Source organism: Penicillium expansum, assembly GCF_000769745.1.
Source record: "Penicillium expansum strain MD-8 chromosome Unknown contig174, whole genome shotgun sequence".
NCBI lineage: Eukaryota > Fungi > Ascomycota > Eurotiomycetes > Eurotiales > Aspergillaceae > Penicillium > Penicillium expansum.
Genome location: NW_015971243.1, coordinates 308,065 through 328,723, shown reverse-complemented (window position 1 = coordinate 328,723; position 20,659 = coordinate 308,065). Strand labels below are relative to the sequence as shown.

Genomic DNA, 20,659 nt, shown 5'->3' with positions numbered 1-20,659 from the left:
ATTATTTTTTCGCCAAATGCTCCCATTCTTTCAAAGCGGGGGACTCGGGGACTCTAGAGTATTTCCCAGTTAGATATCACAGAGATCATTGCTGCTTCAAATTTCTCAACTGGTCATACATTCAGTTTTTCAGCTGGCAGATATGGTGCGCATGGTGGAAGGTCCATGCTTTTGCCGTTATGCATAGTGTTGAAGGGGACGGGTCGGCACCTCCCACAAAGCTTGAATTGGTGGTCCGAACCACGGTCGTATGATTTGGGGTGATGGATAAGTCAGGAGCTCGATATAATCTGTAGCATGCCTTCCCACGTAGATGACGGCATGTTTCCCCATTAGTGGCCTCAGATAATCGACTCGGTCATAGCACCAGGGCTAGGTCCACCATTTCCTTGCATGGACGGAGGGCTCGGTCTTTGGGGAGTAGAGGCCTTTGCAGACCGCGAGAAGAGCTCATTGAGTCTGGCATATAGCTCATTCACAGCGGGAAGATTGGGAGGCGGTGTCATGATCGCTGGTGTTTGGGGTACGACACCACCCGTTTTCTTCGCTCGATCGGCGATAGTCGCGAGGTAGGCTAGGTTGGCTTGTAGGCGTCGCATGCACTCAATGTATTCGGGGCTCGGCTTCTGGTTGGCTTTGGATGCATCCGGTTGCTCTGACGCCGGTGAATTTGTATCTGGGTTGGAGGCGGGGCCAGCCTTGCCAGCTGCTTGAAGGTTCACCACCTCTTGCAACAAGGCTGAGTTGATGTCGAGGAGGGCCGTGACGCGGGCCTTCTCACGCGCCGCAAATTGAGCCTGAGCTTGAGCTTGGGCTTGGGCCTGGGCCTGGTTTGGAGCCGCAGGAGAGGCCCCAGTTTGGGGCGAGTTCATTTGTGAAGGGGGTTTGGGCTGTGTGCCAAGCAGGTTGTTCGCTGATATGGAAGCCATGTTTTGAGAGAAGGTTTGCGCTACTTGAGATGGCATGTTTGCGCTGGATGTGCCTTGAGGGGGGACAAACTGGCCCATGGGGGTAGGGATGGGGGTCTGGGTGTAGGGTGCTGAGAAATTATCCATAGGTGCTGCTATTATAATTAAGAAAATGGTTAGTCCAAAGTATTCCAACAAAATAAAACGACCTGGACAGTAAGCAACAGTAGATAGGAGACAAATGGTCAAAGCCAGATAGTGCCAAGAGTGATAGCGGCACAGCCAATTTCATTCAAGCCGGGTCTTAGGGGTGGGTGACACAAGCACGAGAGGGGCTCGAGTGGAAATAATTCAATCCGATCTTGAGCCTCCTGAGACCCCTTCCTTTCCCCAAGAATTTGAGCAACAATTCTACCCCGCCGGATAAGAGTGACAGGTGCGCCGTGCCAATGATAACAACCAAAAAAAGGGGGGCGAGGGGGGACAACGAACCGGAAGATTGTTGGAAACCTGAAGGCATCATAGCTCCACCAGGACCAGGCTGCATGGGCATAGCACCAAAATGTTGAGCCGACGGTGTCTTTGATTGGGGGTATGGGGGAACAGCGTTAGGGTAAAAAGGCATCTGTTGGTTTTGGGGGCTCTGAGTCGGGACGGGATAGCCTGCGGGATAACCAGTATTGGGGTCCATTGTGTAATGAGGGACCATCACGGTTGAAGGGTGGCTCTAGGGATTCTTTTCGCCCTGTAATACTTCTTTTCTCCAGCGATCCCCTCGATTTAGGGAAGCTACTGTGGCTGGATTACGCAGGCCGCACGGACGAGACGGTGAAGACCCAACGGCGCCTGCTGACCGGGAATCCAGGGATGGGGGAGATTTGGCGAGACCCGAAACTGCTAGGAACAAAAAAGACAGTGGTGATTGGCTCAGTCAAAAGGCAGGGATGTATTAGGAACACAGCCTCCACAACGAACTGAGACTCGGAGCAAGACAGATTTTGGTGCCCAGATTCAGCGATCAGCCGTGGGCGGGCTAATGCAGCGGAGCCCTTTTGGAATGGTGGAGACACAGGCTCAAATGAATGGTGTTGGGACGATAGTGGCAATATCTCAAACTGACTTGAAACTTGACTTTGTGATTCAGAGTTCTAAGAGTGTACATGATGTTTAGAGAGAGTAACTGGTGTCCACATTGAAAGTGACATTTGACGGTCACGGGGTTCAATATAGAATGCCTGAGGCAACCATACTTGATGCCTAAAATTTGAGGAGGAAATCATTGTCACCTTGAATAACCATGAATACCCCCTGGTTATACATAGCAAAGTCCATTTCACAAATTAAGCCTTTCTCCACCTTCTTCTGCCGTCTATATAGAGCTACAGGTAGAATATCATGGGGAAACAAGACATTTCAAAAGACATCTTAAAATATAATAAAGAACTAGTTAATCAAAAAGATGTCATAAGGCTGCAAACACGGCCAACTATTCTTGTCATATTGATTCGGGATGATAATAGACACATTGTATATAAGATAATATGACCATAACTATCTTTTCCATGCGCCGTCTTCCTTGCTAGTCAGACGTGTGAAATATAGCATAAGCAAACAGCGGAATACTCAAGGGAAGCATGGTGTGTTCAAAAGGCCATACAATATAACATGATTGTTTAGTTATAACTTGTGAAAACTGACCTATAGGCTTTTAACTATGCCAGCTTTGATAATAGACTGCTTTATGCCCTATGACACTTTTCTCGACGCGACTTTCAGTCTCTCATTACCTCACGTAGGCGTTCAGACCTCTTACCGCCATATCGTTTAGACGTACCTTGGCCCATACTGTCATTGGAATTTCACCTCATTCTAGACTGTGAGCGGCTCACATCTATGGGGCAGTGCTGGGAAAAATTCCATCGCGGACAAAGGCTCCTTGAGTTTCCCGGTAAGGATATCGAAGTGAACGGAATGAGAAGTTCCTAAACAAGGTTAGTACTTTGTTATACATCTAGGTATGCAAGTATTTGCCAGCAACTGCTTGGCGCTTATGGCCCACCAGTATCTACAGCGTTCATCAAGTTCGGGGAATTGGGTCACACAGTACGGAGTACTCCGTACATGCATGGGAAAAGGGGGTCGGAGGGTTGAATGAATTCTAGGAAGGACTGACTAACCATTCAATTGATGTGTCAGGACCAACCAAGCGACACATCAAGTAATCTCCCTATTAGGGGTATGTTGGTAGACGATCGTATAAATAAAGTTTATATTCAATCGGCGCAGGAGCCTCTGGCGATCTCCACCACAAATGCGTGTGAGTGCAGGGTATCGGGGCTGTAGGGGATAAAGAATAATACTACGGAGTACGGAGTAGTATTGTTGAAAACTGGGTATGAACGGGGAGCCTACCTTTGAAAATTTAGACAACTATACAACATACCTAGCACATAGTTGTGCATTGTGCATAATTGTGTATGTATAGTCTGCGGTGTGAACATGCGGAACGCCAAAAGGGGAACTGTGGACCGCGGTGTAGCGTCATCTAGACGCCACAAGCTCGATTAGGGGACCCCGTTACCAGGAAATGCAAGTCGGATATGCGCGGTCTATGGGAAATGTGGCTGAGCAATGGTAACTGACAGCCCTTTAGATCGATATCCATACAATATCCATGTATCGAGTTCAAATGTTCCAAAGCCATGGGATGAGTCCAAACTTTAAACTCAATCTCCTTCCCGACGATAAACTTTACGCCTTTTACTCCGTCCCCGTGTGCGGTTCCGAATACGGATTTAGTGCATGGAGTTACGGAGTTCTTAAGTGGATGTTCTCCGTGACTCGTATGGTATGGACCCTATGTCAAAGTGTTTTTGAAATCAACGAGTACAACACCAAGAAATATCCATAATATGTTCCCTAATGACTCTATGTTGTATCAAAAGCAACAGCCTCTTCCCCACAAGGGAACATCCGAGAATTGGGAAGCTTATCGTGCGTTCGATCATAGGATTTATGTGGCTCCACTTGGTCGGGGCTTGACCGAGCAAGTCCTCTGTTAGGGCTATCTTATAAACAACTACGGAGTAGGACGAAATACTCCGTACCTAGGTACGGAGTATGCAACAGAGATAAGGCCCATGCATCTACGGGGATAATCCATACATACTCCGTACCCGATTTGACGCTTGTATCATGGGAAATAGCACGGTGGCAAATTGAACTATTACAGATTGTTTGGTTCGCATTCCAAGGTTCCTCCCCCTTTTCAGCACATGCCGATCATACCCTTTTAAAAGTCTCTTAACTTAAGGGCCTTCCAGATCGAAGTAAGCCCGGCCGATATTATACCTAGGTATTGTACGTAGGTACCTAGGTAGATCTCTAGGGCTGAGGGTTGACGCTTTTCAAGTAATGCCGAGTTTATACCGGCCGGCCGGTAAGTTGGTTCGGGTCTAATGTTTTCGGGATTTGGTTAAACTTCGTATCCCCCCCCCCTAGCTACTTATGACGACAAAGTGCATAACTAGATTAAAGCCTCTTGTGTCTTGTGTATTTGACATGGGAAGGGAAGTGATATTGTCAAGCTAACTGACTAGCGCATGATAGGTAGAGCATAATAGTGACACAGTGACATGGTGACATCAACAACATACGGAGTATGCACGCATACACACTTGAGTAAACTGTGTGATCCAGCACCCTTGTCAGGACTTAAAGTACGTACTTCTTAATCGGTGTTTGATGCTGTCCATTAGTCCATGAGGATAAGCAAGGAGATGGGAAAAGAAATACATATATACGTCGGGAAATACTGGCTGGAAGAAGGCAACCGGTGGGTACGAGTCCGCCACAGACGTCTGCGGACTATTATTTCCGGGGTTTGATGGTGTTTCCTGTTGAAAAGGAGATGTTAGTCGATGATATGACGGTCTTTTTTTTTTGTCATGCACGGATTTATTTCCCCCTGTTATTTGTCCATAAAATAATTGATCGTCATAATTAAGTCCCACGAGGCAAATCGGGCTTGATAGTTCTTCTCCTGCAGCAACTTGCCATAGGCCCCTTCTTGCGCTGCTTTGGTACTATGGTATGATCGAGATTGCAGCAAGATTTCTAGCGGCAGGTTCCAAGGGGCATAATTTTAGCGCACTAAATCGTAGGACTTTTGGCATGGAAAAGAATCTAGCCACTACACCCCATGGCGTATGGCATGCCGTTGATACATTGCATACATAGCTGAGCATTGCAATGTCAAGTTCAAAATAGTTGTAGATCGTGTTATCCGGGGAATTTGCCTGCCTATTAGCAACCAGGAAAAGAAATCCGAGTCCAGGCCCTGAAATACTCTGTTTCGATACTGTATCTGCTTTTTTTTTTTGACGCATTGCAGATCAGTACTTTTCGAGTCTCCACAAGCACTTTGAAGTTGGGCCTCCACTCTTGGAGCGCTATAGTTAGCTACATACATGGTACGCAGTAGTTAGTGCACCTGAAATGACCCAGTTGTTTATAAATCTTCATGTCAAAGCACATTTTGGTTCGGCACTAACTGATCGGCAGTCGGAAGCTGGCGAGAGGCATTGCTACTGTGTGACTATCGCATGGTCTTTACTTGGTCCGCTTCTTCCCATCAGAAACTTCCTGTAGAAAAACCCCCACTTCTTCTGCTTCCCCCTGTGGCCCCGAGGCTAAACTTGTCGAGTTTGCCATACAAAACCTGGGGCCAGTCATTGGGTCCATATTATAGGGTAATTACATCCTTTTTATGTGACCAATGATTTTGACAGAACTGACCCTAGCCAGGCTCCCGGGAAAGATGTCCAGGCGTTCACCAGAGGAACCTGAATATGCTCATTTTGCTATGATTTATATAGATAATGATGGGAATCTTTGTCAAAGGGCCTCCGATTCCATCTCAGAGAGCCGCCAGACCATTCTCTCCCCTAGGGTCACGGGGGAATTCCTCAGAGCAGTGGCAATGTCGAGAGAAGCCCACGCAACACAATGTCAAGGTAAGGTTTCTACTTACTCCACAGGAAGTGTTTTATTGATTTAGAACAGTTTCTCTCAATGTTTCAGCGCCGTCTAGTGGGCCCCAATTTAGAGATCACAGCTCTGCCCCGTCACAGGGGGTAGCCTATAGTGAAATGGGCCTGGGTGGCCGACACGGGATGCAAGCTCTAGCTCAACCAGAGTCCCCATTTCAGTCGACAATGTGGCCGTCAAGCGAGTCTTGGCCTCTACAACCCAGTTCACAATCCAAGAAGAATTTTGGAGGTCGGAACCTCAACCTGACTACACAACAAAGAGCCTCAATTTCTGTGAAAGAGAGAGGTCTCTTGCGTCTCTACTATGAGAAAATCTTTCAAAACCTGCAACAAACAAACTGCCGAATTATCGCCAAAGCCTACATCAAATTAGTTGAGCCGCGCAAGCAAGTCAACTACCCATACAATGGGCGGAAGATAGTTGAAGGGAGAACCCAACAGTTGGATCCGGAGACAACCAAGCCACCGTGGTGGCCGCATGGAGTGAGCCATAGGGAGCCGGATCATCTTCCAAAAGTTGGTAAGATAGAACTAACCATCCTTTTGAATATTCTCCTAAGCTAACAATACCCAGAACGCATTCGACTTTTGGTGTATATGCTCTGCGAGATGCGCGAAACCCACGGAATCACAACCGCTAGATTAAAGCAATGTGATCAGCCCATTCGTCGCCAAATCCTCCCGGTCGAGCGTTTACAAATCCTGGACGAGGCATATCGAGTTCGCGAGGAGGAGGAAAAATTTCTCGATGGGATTTCAGGTACATACTTGCTCGCATTATCTTTTACACTCCCCATGCTCACATTGTTATCTAGATGGAAAATCCGTCTTTATATCTCGCACCAATCTTCCTCAAATGGTAGAGGACACATCGAGCGGACAGAGCTCGCCAGCCGAAACAATCTCTTCTCAGAATATCGTCGAATCTGAGCGCAGCGACGGAATCTCTAGCATTGATATAACCCACCCCGGAGATCTGCCGAGCGCGTCACCTTATAATCATTCCAATCCTTATAGCCCAGCAATGAATCTGGGACCAAACACCCAATACCAGTCTGTCGGCCCGTCTACAAACATGCCAACGTCGCCATTGGAATTGAGGCCAAAACACGAATCACTATCTGCTGGGTCGCATTTGATTGATCAGACACGTCCCGTTAGCATGACGCATTATCCATACCCTGGCGTATCTGGCATTCCACCAGCCCCGATGCAGTTCTATGGTGCCCCTAATTTGTCCCAAGATGCAGGTGTTCCAATTACCCAGACCTCGAGAGAAGGCTTGTCAACGGAGACAATGATGCCATATGGCCACCCCTACTATTTCAACTATTGAGCGCCTTAGCATGGACATGAGCAATATAATGTCTGTTTACGATAATGAATTTCGTTCGGGTTGTCTTATTTCCGGTCACATTGGAACAAGGCAACTCTACCCGAATAATTCTTTAGAAAGTAAACCCGAGGCGATGAATCTTCGAAAGTAAATCACTAGTCTTGTAATCAACAATAATCCCTAGTTCGCGAAAAATCTGGAGACAGATACAAAGGTGGGTGGCCACAGGCCGACCTAATTCCCCTTCGTCATCAGGAACCATTGTCCTGGTGAGCCTATAGACACTGCGAGTACCATTCGTTGGAGTATTTACAGGTTCCACTTGCGCAAGTTGTGCTGCCAGTCCAGCCCGAGCCACCACACTGACCGTAAAGAGGGACACCAGTAGCACCACCCGAACTGGCAGTAGTTGTCGTAGTAACAAACGTAGTGGTGGAAGCGGAAGTGGTAGAAGCCGTACCACCTAGAGCAGCCAAGATACCCGCATAGGCTGGCTTCTTCACTAGGTTTGCATCCCAAGGACACGCATCACCCTGACCAGAGAATGTGCTAGGAACCCAAGAATACTTGTCAGTGTAATCCCAAATAGTAACACCAACACACTTGGCGTTTGCCACACACGCCGCAACGGTATTTTGGTAATCGGTCGATTGCCGGGTAAGCAAAGCAGCCGTTGATGGCAGAGTCATGCGGATGTCAAGTTCGGTATAGGCAACATCGACACCCAGGGCTGTGAATGCGGCCAAGTTCGTAGACTGCGCGCTCTGACTAGGGGTACTTCCGACGATAAAGTGTGCTTGTAGACCGACACCATCGATCTTGGCGCCATACTGCTGCACGAGCTTGACGATTCTTTGGGCACCACTTGACTTAGAACCGGGTGATTCAATGTTGTAGTCGTTGTAGTAGAGTTTGGCATCTGGGTCTGCGGCAGCTGCTGTTGCGAATGCAATGGGCAGGTATGCCTCGCCGATGTGTTGGTAGAAGACATTGTTACGATAGGTGCCGTCCTCGTTAAGAGCTAGCAATCTATACATTAGCTACGTGCCGATAATGATATCATTCGTTCCTAGATTCAGCACTGACCTTCATTGGCAACATCCCAAGCATAGCATTTGCCTTTGTAGTGAGTCACTACGTTGGTAATATGGTTCTTCATGGCAGCGAGCAGAGTTGCGTTGGTCCAAGAGCCACTTGAGACTATTTACCAATTAGATCGCTATTCACGAATTGAAAGACATGCGAGAGAACATAACTTACCCCAACTGGGCAATTGGCTATACCAAACCAGAGTATGGCATCGCAGCTTTTGGCCATTCTTAGCAGCAAGGTCAGCAACGACATCTCCTTTGGTATAGGAGAAGGTATTTTGAGACGGCTCGGTTGCATCCCACTAGTGACGATTAGCGAGGGCCTGAATAGTATGTTAATTCTTATCCAACCTTCTGTGCATTGCCTGGAGTAATTTGGCCAAAGTCATCTGTGTTGCTCAGTTGGGCAAGGTATGGAGCATCAGTCAACTCGGGGTTATCGGTGGCTGATCCGAAGTATAGCTTTCCCTTTGCAACAGCAGCGGTGTTTAAACCAGCTCCTTGGGTCCTATTGAAAAGAAATGGACATCAATAATCAATCACTGTTAAATATACTCGGAATTGAAAGATAAATCATACAGCTGAGGAAGAACACTGGCCAATGCCAGGGCAATAGTAGAGAAGTGAACCATGACGAGATAATCAACGTCAGGGATTGGATTGATCACAGTTCAGATTTGGAATGAGGGATCAAAAGGGTCGAGCACCTTTTTTATATAGTCGGAGATAAAACAGCGACAGCCAAATTCAGGGTCTTGGCCCCGGCGCTAGGTAGTTTCACATTTGACAACTTCGACAACTTCGACAACTTTTCCGGAACGATAGGCCGTGGCGTAGTTGTCGCGGCGATTTGAAATAGTTCAAATGGGCATGATCACTGCTTAGATGCCTAATGATCATGAGCTCGTGCATAAAATTCATCACTTTAGCTAGGGAAACTGACACGGGCCCCGGCACCACATGGTGGAAAGAGTGGAGAGACGAATAGAGAGATAGCGGAGCAAATTCCGTATTTTCTTCAGGGTAAAACGAGGCGTTTTCTCAGATTTCTCCGTGAAGCTGAAGAAAGAGACCGGGTAAATGTGCTCTTCTCCGCTTCTACAAATCCGGGGAATCGTCAAGGCTGTCGATCACCTATTTTTCTATTTTTCCCTTTTTCTATTCTTTTCTGTAAATCTTTACTAACCTTTGGGGTACAATATTATCGAATCAGAATTAGATGAGGTTGGTGATCCAGGCAGGTCCACAATGCTCATTCAGGCTAGACAGGTGTCCCCTATTCCGGATGATTGAACTTACATTAGCGCTCAGCACACACCATGCAGTTTGTGATCCACATCGTACGGTCACGGTCATTCAAATAGGGGCTACGACCAATCTGAGCCAATACTGCATGATTTTCACATGGCCTTGGATATGTTGGATTATGATCAGTGATGGGACCTCTTGTTCCCAGAGGGGGCATTTCCGCCTATGGTATCTATAAGAGTCTGAAAATGCATCTATGTACACAAGGCTGGCGCTTTTAAGGGGTATCAGAGATTTTATAACATCATGTTGCTCCGTGGTGGGACTAGAGCCGAGTGTCAAGAGTGGTTAGGTCCCACTGTTGCAGCCAAATCCAGACCAGCAGGTTGATGGCCAGGGGGGGGGGGTAGCACTCCTCTCATGGGTGTGATGATTTTGTGGACACATTTTCCAGAGGAAATTCACGGGATCGCGAAACTTGAGCGGTAGACTTCACATTAATGAAATACCGCTCAGCCAGTCTTCCGTGCCTTCATCTCTGCAATGTATTTACCGGTCTTAGAGAGAGGCACGACATGGATGCTGACAAGCTCATCCACAACCTCGACTTTACCACCAGAGAGAATTTGCAACAAAGGCAGCTTCTTACCAGCCTTGATCAAACCACCCGAGACAGTCTGCATGAAGCATTCAACACCTTCGAGAGTGTATTCCTTCTTGGTGTCCCAAGGAAGGGGGAAGATGTAACTCAGGTGATCCTCGATAGCATTCATCTCAGAGAACGACTTGATAAAGTCTGATTGGGCCTCCATAGGATAAAGGAAAACGGCCGGGAATTCAATTGTGCTCTCCGGCGAGAGAGGATCAGGGACAAGACGAATCTTGGCATCTTCCATATCAGGAGGCTGATCGGTTTTGCGGGTTCTGATCTGACGGGCGCGCAGAGCTGTGCTGAGGACCATATTCTGCTTGCGCAGCTTTTCTTCTTCGGCCTTCTTCCTCGCGGCAGCACGTTCCAAAAGGGCCTTGCGCTCGGCAATCTTTTTGGCAGATTCTTGAAGAGCCTTGCTTTCGGGGTCAATTGCCAATCCTCGGGCTACAGCGTCTTCAGCCTCAGCGACTTTGTCCAACTTGAAGAGCGCCAAGGAGGAGCGATAGAAGGCCTTCACGTTTTTAGGGTTGAACTTGAGGGCGGCAGCACAGTCGAGAGTGCAAGAACGGTAGTTTCCTGCAGTGGGAATGAGATTAGTCAATGTCCCGTACAACCAGGAAGATAAGACATACCTAGTTCCAAGTTGCACAATGCCCGGTTGATGTGCGACGCCTCCTCCAATTTGCGCAACAGCGCCGCCTCTTCCTCAGGATCTTCGGGTTTCTCCCATTTATCCTCCTTGGCGTTAATGACAGTAATAGCCTTTGTGTAGAACTCTTTAGCGTCAATCCACTTGAGTTCCTGCACGGCTTCATTTCCTTGTCCCTTGAAAGTATTCGCAACCTCGCCCCTGGTACCTTCGTTTTGCAGAGCCTGGAGAGCATCTAGAAGGACATTTTCACCCTCTATGAAACCCATGTCAGTAAAATCAAACAAACGTATCCAAGCAATGATCCGACATACTTTCGTCACCCGCATTTTCAATATCGGTCATGAACAGAGGAGTCTTATTCATCATTGCCATCAACTCCTCCGAGGTATGCGACTGAACGGCCGCAATAGCAGGTGGAAGCTCAGGCGCATTGGGATCGGTCTGGCGCGCCTTCAGTGCCTCCTCGTTGATCGGGAAGGGAATTTCATTTGTAGGAGCGAAGGCGTCAAAACCGGGCTGGGGTAGGCCCTGGGCGACCTCGGGAGGGGCCTTGTTGAGGTTGAGCGACTCATCAAAGTCATCAGGAAGTTCTTCGACGCGCGACATTTTGAGGCTTTTGTTATAGGAAAATGTATTGCGCTCAATTGGAGATCGTCCAAATGCTTAGAAATGATGCCCGCAATGCAAACAGTGCAAACAAGAGGGGTTCTGATCGGCCCTAACCCTATTACCGGATTAGTCGGAGTAGAAATGAGATTCAACTATGTAAAATTTGTGAGGAAGAAAGAATTGAAAAGAAAGTAGACGATTATAGGAACATTTTTGGGTTTAGAATCATCGAAATATTCCACGATGTGCTGGATGTTTCTAGGTCGGATAACCGCATGTGGAGAGCCAGATAGGTGCCTGAGGCTGCAGTATTCTTTATACTACTTTGCTATCAATTTGCTACGGGGGTATGTTCCACTATCTATGGATATCTAGTTCAATATTGGCATGTTTCTTTAAGCTTTCTTCTATAACGGGAAAGAAGGCATATTCCACACTGCTTGATGTGTGGGTAGCCACTCTACTAGCCAATGACAATACTACCTAGTAGGCAATGCCGGACACCTTGAACCTGATCTTGTATACTAATCCCCGCAACTGACAGCTTTAGAGAACTCTAAACTGCATGCTTCCTTGTCCCTGTGACAGACCTCCGCATATCGGTGGCGATACCATCGGCGAAAGCCCGATCAATTGAAACCCCGCATCAATCGGGTTGAAGACCGAGCTCCGATATAGGCCATATATAGTCCTGGGTGCCTGGGGTTGGGAATAATCTGATTGACCACTACATAATACTTTGTATTAATAAAGACTACTGCACTATGGCCAAAAACTTCAACATCCTTGTCCTACCCGGCGATGGCATCGGCCCTGAGGTTATGGCTGAAGCCGTTAAGGTTCTCAAGGTCTTTGAGACCCCCCAACGCAAGTTTGAACTGCGCCAGGAGTTGATTGGAGGTTGCAGTATTGACGCTCATGGCAAGCCTGTGACCAATGAAGTCAAGCAAGCAGCTCTAGACTCAGATGCAGTGCTCTTCGCCGCAGTTGGAGGTCCGAAATGGGACAATCAACGTCGTGGTCTTGATGGACCTGAAGGAGGACTACTTCAACTACGAAAGGCTATGGATATCTATGCAAATTTACGCCCGTGCTCTTCTACTTCACCGAGTGCCTCTATTGCTAAGGAGTTCAGCCCGTTCAAACACGATGTTATTGAAGGCGTTGATTTTGTTGTCGTGCGGGAGAACTGCGGAGGTGCCTATTTTGGTCGCAAGGTCGAAGAAGAAACATACGGTGGGCTAAGCTCAGATCCAGTTTTAATTGAATAACGATTTAACTTTTTTATCTACTACAGCAATGGATGAATGGGGCTACTCCGAAGCCGAGATCCAACGAGTTACCCGTCTATCCGCTGAAGTGGCGCTGCGACACAATCCTCCTTGGCCTTTGATCTCACTAGACAAAGCAAATGTACTAGCTTCATCGCGACTCTGGCGCCGGGTAGTAGACAAGACCATGGCAGCGGAGTACCCGCAAGTGAAATTAGTGCACCAGCTTGCCGACTCCGCATCGTTGATTCTAGCAACGAACCCGCGATCCCTGAATGGTGTTATCTTGGCTGACAACACCTTCGGTGACATGATCTCCGACCAAGCTGGGTCTATTGTGGGTACACTGGGTGTGTTGCCGAGTGCCAGTCTCAACGGTCTGCCTGGTGATAAGACATTGAAGACACGGCCTTATGGGCTGTACGAGCCTACACACGGATCTGCTCCGACGTAAGTACTAGAGCCATGATAAGAAGCCCGTTCTGACCTTTTTATAGTATTGCCGGACAAAACATTGCTAACCCGGTTGCAATGATCCTCTGCGTCGCGCTTATGTTCCGATACTCTTTGAGCATGGAAGATGAGGCTCGGCGTGTAGAGGATGCGGTACGCAAAGTGCTGGACTCTGGGCTTCGGACGCCTGACCTTGGGGGTAAGGCTGGGACCAAAGAAGTGGGCGATGCGATAGTGTCTGCGCTGTAGTATAGAAGATAGGAATGACTCTATCAATGATTTTAAACAAAGCCCAAAGCATATGCGTCAAACTGACCAATGAATCCAACTTCAACAAAGAAAGAAACCGATCAAAGGCAATGTTTGTTAGGTGAAAACTGGGGTTGAAAGGAAATTAGATAACATACATAATTTCATAATTCTTCCAATTTTATAATTAAAGTGACATATTTTAAAGAGACTTTGAATTCTTCTTCAATTCTTCTTTCTCTCGCCATGTCTGAAATCCCAGATCCCCCAAAGACCACAGGCTCCATACCTCGACGGAGTCCGCAAGACGAGCATCCCATGAGAAACCGAGCAGTCAGCATGTCATCCAAAAAGCCGACTACCTCTTCCACACCAGCGATGGCACCGGATCATTCAAGCCAGCAACCAAAACCAGGATCCTGTGCTCTCCGTCTTGAGAACCTGGAACAACAAACCTCCGCCGAGAAAGGCGAGCTGATGGTTTCAATCGCGGCAGACATCTGTGCAACATTCATAAGCATCGCCAAATACTCCGAAGATGGCACACTCCAAGCACAGCACACTGGGGTGATCGACAACGTGATCCAGACAATCCGCGGCACGGACGTGAAGCAGCGGCACTTACTCGATCGACAAGTGCGTCGACTGCGCAAAGAGAGGAATTGGGTCCGGAAGAAGTATTCGCGATTGGTTGGACAGGCAGATGCTCTGGGTCGCGCATATCAGACGAAGATGCGGAAGTTGAGAATCTCGCTACGAGAGGCGCAGGCAGAGGTGGCCCGTCTACAAAATGAGCGTGATATTCTACGAGCCTGGTTGAAGAAGAATGTCATTGAAGAGGGTGCTTTGGATGGGGATGTCGATGGGGAGTTTGAGGTTGATGAAGGGGAGGATGTCGATGGAGAATATGAGAATGTGGAAAATGGAGATGGGAACTGAGGAGGGACATCTTTGATTTCTTTGTCTTTGAGACATCTATGAGATGTTTATTGATTTTCTTTGATTTCTTTGTCTTTTTCTTCCTTCGTTTCTTTGAGCTTTCGTGCAAAACCGTTTACACCTTTTCTTCGTTTGGTCCTGACTGTTAGGGCAAAAGAGATCTGACTTTTGTCAATATGACATTCATTTCAATTAGACTTTGCAAGTACTATAGTAATAAGCATCGGATTTGTCTATCAAGATGAGTGCAATATCCGAACCGCAAAGTCGGCTACTGAGTTCCGAGGTCTGAGATCGGCATTTGATGGCGAATGTGACCTCGTATCTTCGTATTTTCGGGTTATTTCAATTGCATATAAGGTGATAACCACTTAAAATGGGGAAATCCAGCTGGCAACCGAGAAATTCCATCGGAAATTGCCAGTATCATAGCAGATCATAAGCAAGTTCACGGGTGTCCCAGTCCAACCTCGGCATCTTCAATAGGCCCAGCGTGATTCGGCCCGCGGATCCACCTCTTCTTCTCTTCCATGTGGAAAGTCCGGGGGTTCTGTTTTTTTTCGGTCCTCTTTTCTCCTTTGTCTTTTTCTCTTTCTTTTCTATTTCTGATCTTCAATCTTCTCACATAACTTCAAATCCATCTCGAAGCCGACGTTGAGTTGGTTCAATTTCTTGCCGAGAAACATACCCCGGACCGCGTTATCGGCCGATACCCGACAATGAGCACTCACGACTATGATGCCGTCCGCAAGGACATCGCCGCTATCTTGCAGAAGCCCGGCTATGATGATGGCAGCGCAGGACCTGTCTTCGTGCGACTCGCATGGTAAGTAAATGTGATTCTCGAAGCCATATGGTTTCCCGGTCGGGGCTCCGGATCAACCCCGATAAGCTCTTGTCAACGCAAAGTCACTGACAATGATTTCCCAAATAGGCACTCGTCTGGCACTTACGACGCCGAAACCGATACCGGTGGTTCCAACGGAGCCGGCATGCGATACGAAGCAGAGGGTGGCGACCCCGCCAACGCTGGTCTGCAGCACGGACGGGCATTCCTAGAGCCGATTAAAGAGAAACACCCATGGATCACGTACTCGGATCTGTGGACACTGGCCGGCGTAGTGGCGATCAAGGAGCTGGGTGGACCGGATATCCCCTGGCAAGGTGGACGAACAGATCTGATCGGCGAGACCAAGTTGCCGCCTCGAGGACGTCTGCCGGATGGAGCCCAGGGCGCCGATCACCTGCGGTTCATCTTCAACCGCATGGGTTTCAACGACCAAGAGATCGTAGCGCTGACTGGTGGACACAACCTTGGCCGATGCCACGGTGACCGCAGTGGATTTGAGGGCCCGTGGGTGACGAACCCTACGCGATTCTCGAACTCTTTCTTCAAATTGCTGCTCCAGCTTGACTGGAAGCCACGCAAGATGGCGTCGGGTAACACACAATTTGTGTACGAGGATCCCGATGCCGAGGAGGATGAGGAGCCATTAATGATGTTGCCGACTGATATGGCGCTCTCGACGGATCCGTCTTTCGCCCCGTGGACTAAGCGGTATGCCGAGGATAAGGAGTTGTTCTTTGATCACTTCTCCAAGGTGTTTGCCAAGTTGATTGAACTTGGCATCCGGCGTGATGCTCAGGGTGCGGTGACCAACACTGACGGTACTCTCGGTGGATATGTGTCGGCACCAAAGAAGAGCAACACTGCTACAGGCCCGCCCAGAGCGCGTCTGTAGCGTGACATCTTTGTTTGTTTTATTTTGTTTTTGGCTTGTTTTTGGATTAATTCCCCACTGAGTTGGTAGATCTGGGACTGCATAGTGCAGGATTCAGACGTGTAAATAGATCATAGATCATAGAATGTGATAAGATTATCTGGTGGATGACTGTTAGTATATATATCTGTAGGATGTAGTTATTGAAGTAAAATTATATGAAATAGAAAGAAGAGGGAAAGGGGGATGCTAAGTCTGGGGTAGACTGCGGGGAAACGGGTATGTACTGTATCATGTACTATAGTAGGTAACAAGTTATGTACTATACTAGTATAGACTTGTTATGTATGTAAGGGGGTAATTATGACTTGTAGAAAGGTACTACGTTACATATGTACTACATATGTACTATACATGTACTAAACATGTACTACACATGTATTATCGATGTACTATCGCGTGTTATACAGACTCGGGCCTCGGGTATATCAAATAAGAGCCCGCTGATTGGCAGATGGTTGAGTTGACTCGTATGAACATGAATATTGCATATTGCATATTGAATTTATTAAATAACAACTAAATAACATCTGAATAACATCTAAATCATCTAAATCAACCCAAATCTACTTCATCTTCATCTTCATCTCCATCACTATCACCCGGCCTCCATGTTGGATCGGTGTTCTTCTTCTTCGAATTCCTCAATCCTGGTCTTCTTGATACCTTGGGCTTCGCCTCTTGTTGTTTCGTCTGTTCTTCCTTTTGTCTGTGCTGTTTATAATATTCCTCCCTCGTCCATTTCGGATCTTTCTCCTGTACTTGACGTTCATTTTGTTCTTCCTGTTCTTTTTTCTTTTCAAGCTCTTTTCGTTTTTTCCGCTCCTCTTGCCTACCCTTCTCCAGCTCATCTCTCCTCTTTTGGTCAAGCTCCTCTCTCTTCTTCTTCTCGAGCTGCTCTTGGTTTTTCCGTTCCTCTCTCTTTTTTCGCTCGCGATCCTCTTTATTTTGGATCTCTATATTCCTTCGGTTGATTTCCTCCTCTCTCTCCACTTCCTCCTCCTCCTCTATATCACTAAATCTGTGCCTTGCGCTGAATCCACGGATAGTCTCTGCACGCAGGGCCTGCTTCTCCCTTGAATTTAGGGCCTGCTTTGAAATAGCGTAGTTGGTCATCGCGGACCTTTTGAGTCCATTACCATGCGTACTGCGGAAAATCCGGCTTCGAAGCTCAGCCCCAGACTCTTCTGCATCTGGCATGCTGATATCTGACCACCCAGTGCCACTGCGATTGCCTAGTTGGGGCGAGATAGGCGACATAGGCAGCTCGGGGAAGTCCAAAGCTCCTTCCTCATTAGGTAGACCTGAAGGCCACATGTCCGGGGTGGGAGCGAGCCAGCGTGGACTCTGCATCATCGATTTGAACAGATGGTCCTTTGTGGAATCATCAGTCATGTCTTGATCACTGCTTGATGGGTCACCAAGTCCTGTCTCGTCAAAGAAGGAGGTCAAGTCGAATTCCGGAGGTGTGGTGGCGGAGTAAAGCGATGGATCAAGAAGCGATGGGTCAATGACCAATGGATCAAGAAGCGCCGGGTCAATGTGAATGGATGGCAGAGGGGGCACAGCAGGTTGTGCAGAAGCTGGGTTGGGGGATGGTCTCGCTGTTGCCCAGCCGGGGTTGAAACTGCTGAAGCGTTCACCATTGTGTGAAAGTATACGAGGCCATGACTCCCACTGCAATGGTGGAGTTGATCGCTTCCAAGGGATGTGTTCTTCGAGAATGTTCTTGTTCTCGTTCAGGCAATTGCCCAGCTCAAACATCGCGTTGTTAGCCTTTGCCAAAAGGTCAGTAGTGGGATTCATGATGCGCTCGTAGAAGAGAAGCGGAATAGCATGATGGTTGACCCATTCAGTGGGCACTTTTTCTTCACGTTGGAATGCTGGGATTCCACCGATAATAACCCCGGAATTGACTTGACTGTCGTACATCATAATATTCCCGTCATCTTTCTCGCCTCGTTGAGTATCTGTCCAGAACAAACGAGCATGGGATTCGTTGTTATAGATGCCGCCAAGCCAACGATAGTGTGCGACCTGTTGCTTGTCTTCATAATCTATGTAATTGAATTTGAGATTCTCCGTGTGATTTCGGATTCGCGTTTTGATATCAGATGTTACCACCAGACGGAGCGGGAGTTGACCGATCTTTCGTTCTCCAGTAACTCCCGTCGGATCGCCGCACTTATCACACCTGAAAGACTTTCGTGGGTAGAAACATCGCTCTATCAACACTTGTAGATCTACTCCTTTTTCATCGCCCGGTTGGTAGCCTGGTAAAATGCAGGACCCCTGATGAGAGTTGTAGAACGGAGTCCCAAGCTTGCATTTGCAAGGGGTCACTCGCTCAACGTGGAAATAGCGGAATTGAGCGAAGCTTCTCGTGGCCACTGACCATACCGCCCAAGGAGGAATCGGCTGTCCCATTTTCAAGCCGGGGGAGCCATCGATAAACATACGGAGCCACTCGTCACGCACAAATATAGAAGTCTTCTCGTCAAAGGTCTCCCAGCTGGCCATTGTCACTTCGATGAATGCCTTTTCGATATCTTTGAACTCAGCTGCTCGATTGTTTGCGCGATCTATCTTTGTACAACCAGCATCGAGCAACATCCCCGCTACAATAACAGCATCTGTTGCACAAGACATTGAATCCCAGATAGGGCCGCGGCCCCGGACTGGAAAAACAGCACCATTTGGATCCCACTGAAAGGTCAATGGCGACAACTTTACACTCGCCGTGGTGGGGAAGGATCCAAGTTTGAGCGTGAGTATATCCTTGTAAGACTGGGCGGTCCGGTGGCGAATGGGGTGTTCAACCGACGGAATAGTAGGATCACGATCCAAATCAGCGTACACGATTTGCATCACAGCTCGCTCCACGGCGTCCGTAATCGCTCGCGTGTCAAGCGGACCTGAAGGTTTCAGGCCAACGGGGCTCAATCGGTGCCTTCCGATGGGAGCAACTGTGTAGGAAGGTGCCAGACTAGGCGTCCAGGTGAAAGTTGTGATATCGTCAGCAGCAAAAACGGGCTCTTGAAACGGCGGAGTTGGGGAAGGAGGGCGACCTCGGTAAGCAGGGGCACCGGGTGAGATTTGTCTCGAGCGCTTGCGATGGGGGTCCTTGTCGTCTGGACCCCGTTTTTGGCCTGGTGCAGGGCCCGGTATCTTTTTACCCGGAGGATCGGTCAATGAAAAGACCGGTATAAAATTGACTCCTGGGTTCATGTGTTCCAACAGCTGTAGACGAAGGATTTCCTCTTGTTGCGCGGCGAGTGTTGGCGCCGGGGGTGGTGGAGGTGGGGGTGGTGTGTGCAAGCTGTCAACTGAGTACATATATTGTTGAATAAGGTAGTCGGGCATGTCTGGTGGCGCGTCATGAGGGCGTATATACGCATTCAATATCTGTGTGCTCACATCCGGAATAGAATTGTACCACCTACTGAATGGCTTTGGGCGCGGATTGAGGTCGTATCTCAAAAGTCGTGGCCCAGTATCTCGGTTAACATTGAGCATTTCTAACCAAGTTTTCGGCCGATGGCGTTCTTGCATATAGTAGATGAGCTTGAACAGCAACATCTGTTGAGCTTTGAGACTTGGCTTCTTTCTGGTTGTCATGGGGGTCTGGGTCAGTTCCTCATAGTGGATTCCCCAGAAGTAATGCTTTATCAACACTTGCACCTGTGGGAGCTTCAAGGAACGACTGTGACCCAGTGTGATGGTTTCAAACTTGACATTGAAATGTGACCAGTCGTTAGGTGGATTAGGGAGACGGGTAAAATCGTAAAGAGGCAATGGCGGAGGTGGGTGTTCGAGTTCCTCCGCCTTCAAGGGGAAATCCGAAAGGGGAGGAATCTCGAGTGGGGAGAAACTACCCATCACGACAAACTGAAAAAGAAGTTGTCTGAAAATCTGTGACAACAGGCTCTATCAAGAGCAATATCCTGATATTAGGGTATCCTATCTTGGCCTGAGGAGGTTGGAAATTATCAACCAAAGGCCTAAACGGTGCGAACCAAGTGCTTTAATGGATAACGAGGAACATTCATTGTCCAAAGTGCCAGCTTGAATGCCATATTTACCAACTGAAAGAGATAGAGTGGCATATTGTAGATGGTAAGCACGAGATGAAAGAACACACTGAGCGCCCCGGATCGAGTACCCATGGTAACATCATATTTCTTGATGGACAAAGCATTTGCGTTCCAAACAAGGTTAGGGTCAAGGCAGCATGAGCTTGGGGAATTCTATATTTGTCACATTAGCTCATAGCGTCTTGGTCGAGGTCGAATCCAGAGGATATCAAAGAACCGAGTAAAAATAGATAGGCACTTTAGGTATCAACAACAGTGGGGTCATGGGGTTCCTGTAACAAAACAAAGAACATAAGTTATCAAATCCAAGGTGGCATAGACCGGG

The 20,659-nt window shown here is 47.9% G+C and overlaps 7 protein-coding genes across 7 annotated transcripts; 3 read left to right on the top strand and 4 right to left on the bottom strand.

Moving 5' to 3' along the window:
• Window positions 1-341: 341 nt before the first annotated feature.
• PEX2_054270 (uncharacterized protein) lies at window positions 342-1,599 on the bottom strand (the record flags this gene model as incomplete). The annotated part of the gene is made up of 2 exons (XM_016742701.1): window positions 342-1,063; window positions 1,401-1,599. 2 exons carry the CDS (start codon window positions 1,597-1,599, stop codon window positions 342-344), a joined length of 921 nt encoding a protein of 306 aa, XP_016600952.1.
• Window positions 1,600-6,124: 4,525 nt separating this feature from the next.
• On the top strand, window positions 6,125-7,295 carry PEX2_054260 (DUF2841 domain-containing protein; the record flags this gene model as incomplete). Its single annotated transcript, XM_016742700.1, has 3 exons — window positions 6,125-6,479; window positions 6,534-6,719; window positions 6,775-7,295. The coding sequence occupies 3 exons, from the start codon at window positions 6,125-6,127 to the stop codon at window positions 7,293-7,295; spliced, it is 1,062 nt and encodes a 353-aa protein (XP_016600951.1).
• Window positions 7,296-7,570: 275 nt separating this feature from the next.
• PEX2_054250 (putative endo-1,4-beta-xylanase) lies at window positions 7,571-9,018 on the bottom strand (the record flags this gene model as incomplete). Its single annotated transcript, XM_016742699.1, has 5 exons — window positions 7,571-8,316; window positions 8,382-8,495; window positions 8,556-8,688; window positions 8,738-8,894; window positions 8,966-9,018. 5 exons carry the CDS (start codon window positions 9,016-9,018, stop codon window positions 7,571-7,573), a joined length of 1,203 nt encoding a protein of 400 aa, XP_016600950.1.
• A 1,128-nt stretch (window positions 9,019-10,146) lies between these two features.
• PEX2_054240 (HSP70/90 family co-chaperone CNS1) lies at window positions 10,147-11,544 on the bottom strand (the record flags this gene model as incomplete). The annotated part of the gene is made up of 3 exons (XM_016742698.1): window positions 10,147-10,862; window positions 10,919-11,191; window positions 11,250-11,544. 3 exons carry the CDS (start codon window positions 11,542-11,544, stop codon window positions 10,147-10,149), a joined length of 1,284 nt encoding a protein of 427 aa, XP_016600949.1.
• A 767-nt stretch (window positions 11,545-12,311) lies between these two features.
• PEX2_054230 (3-isopropylmalate dehydrogenase) lies at window positions 12,312-14,459 on the top strand (the record flags this gene model as incomplete). Its single annotated transcript, XM_016742697.1, has 4 exons — window positions 12,312-12,783; window positions 12,845-13,268; window positions 13,316-13,470; window positions 13,729-14,459. The coding sequence occupies 4 exons, from the start codon at window positions 12,312-12,314 to the stop codon at window positions 14,457-14,459; spliced, it is 1,782 nt and encodes a 593-aa protein (XP_016600948.1).
• A 719-nt stretch (window positions 14,460-15,178) lies between these two features.
• Window positions 15,179-16,201, top strand: PEX2_054220 (peroxidase; the record flags this gene model as incomplete). The annotated part of the gene is made up of 2 exons (XM_016742696.1): window positions 15,179-15,285; window positions 15,394-16,201. 2 exons carry the CDS (start codon window positions 15,179-15,181, stop codon window positions 16,199-16,201), a joined length of 915 nt encoding a protein of 304 aa, XP_016600947.1.
• Window positions 16,202-16,795: 594 nt separating this feature from the next.
• Window positions 16,796-20,119, bottom strand: PEX2_054210 (uncharacterized protein; the record flags this gene model as incomplete). Its single annotated transcript, XM_016742695.1, has 1 exon — window positions 16,796-20,119. One exon carries the CDS (start codon window positions 20,117-20,119, stop codon window positions 16,796-16,798), a length of 3,324 nt encoding a protein of 1,107 aa, XP_016600946.1.
• Window positions 20,120-20,659: the final 540 nt, after the last annotated feature.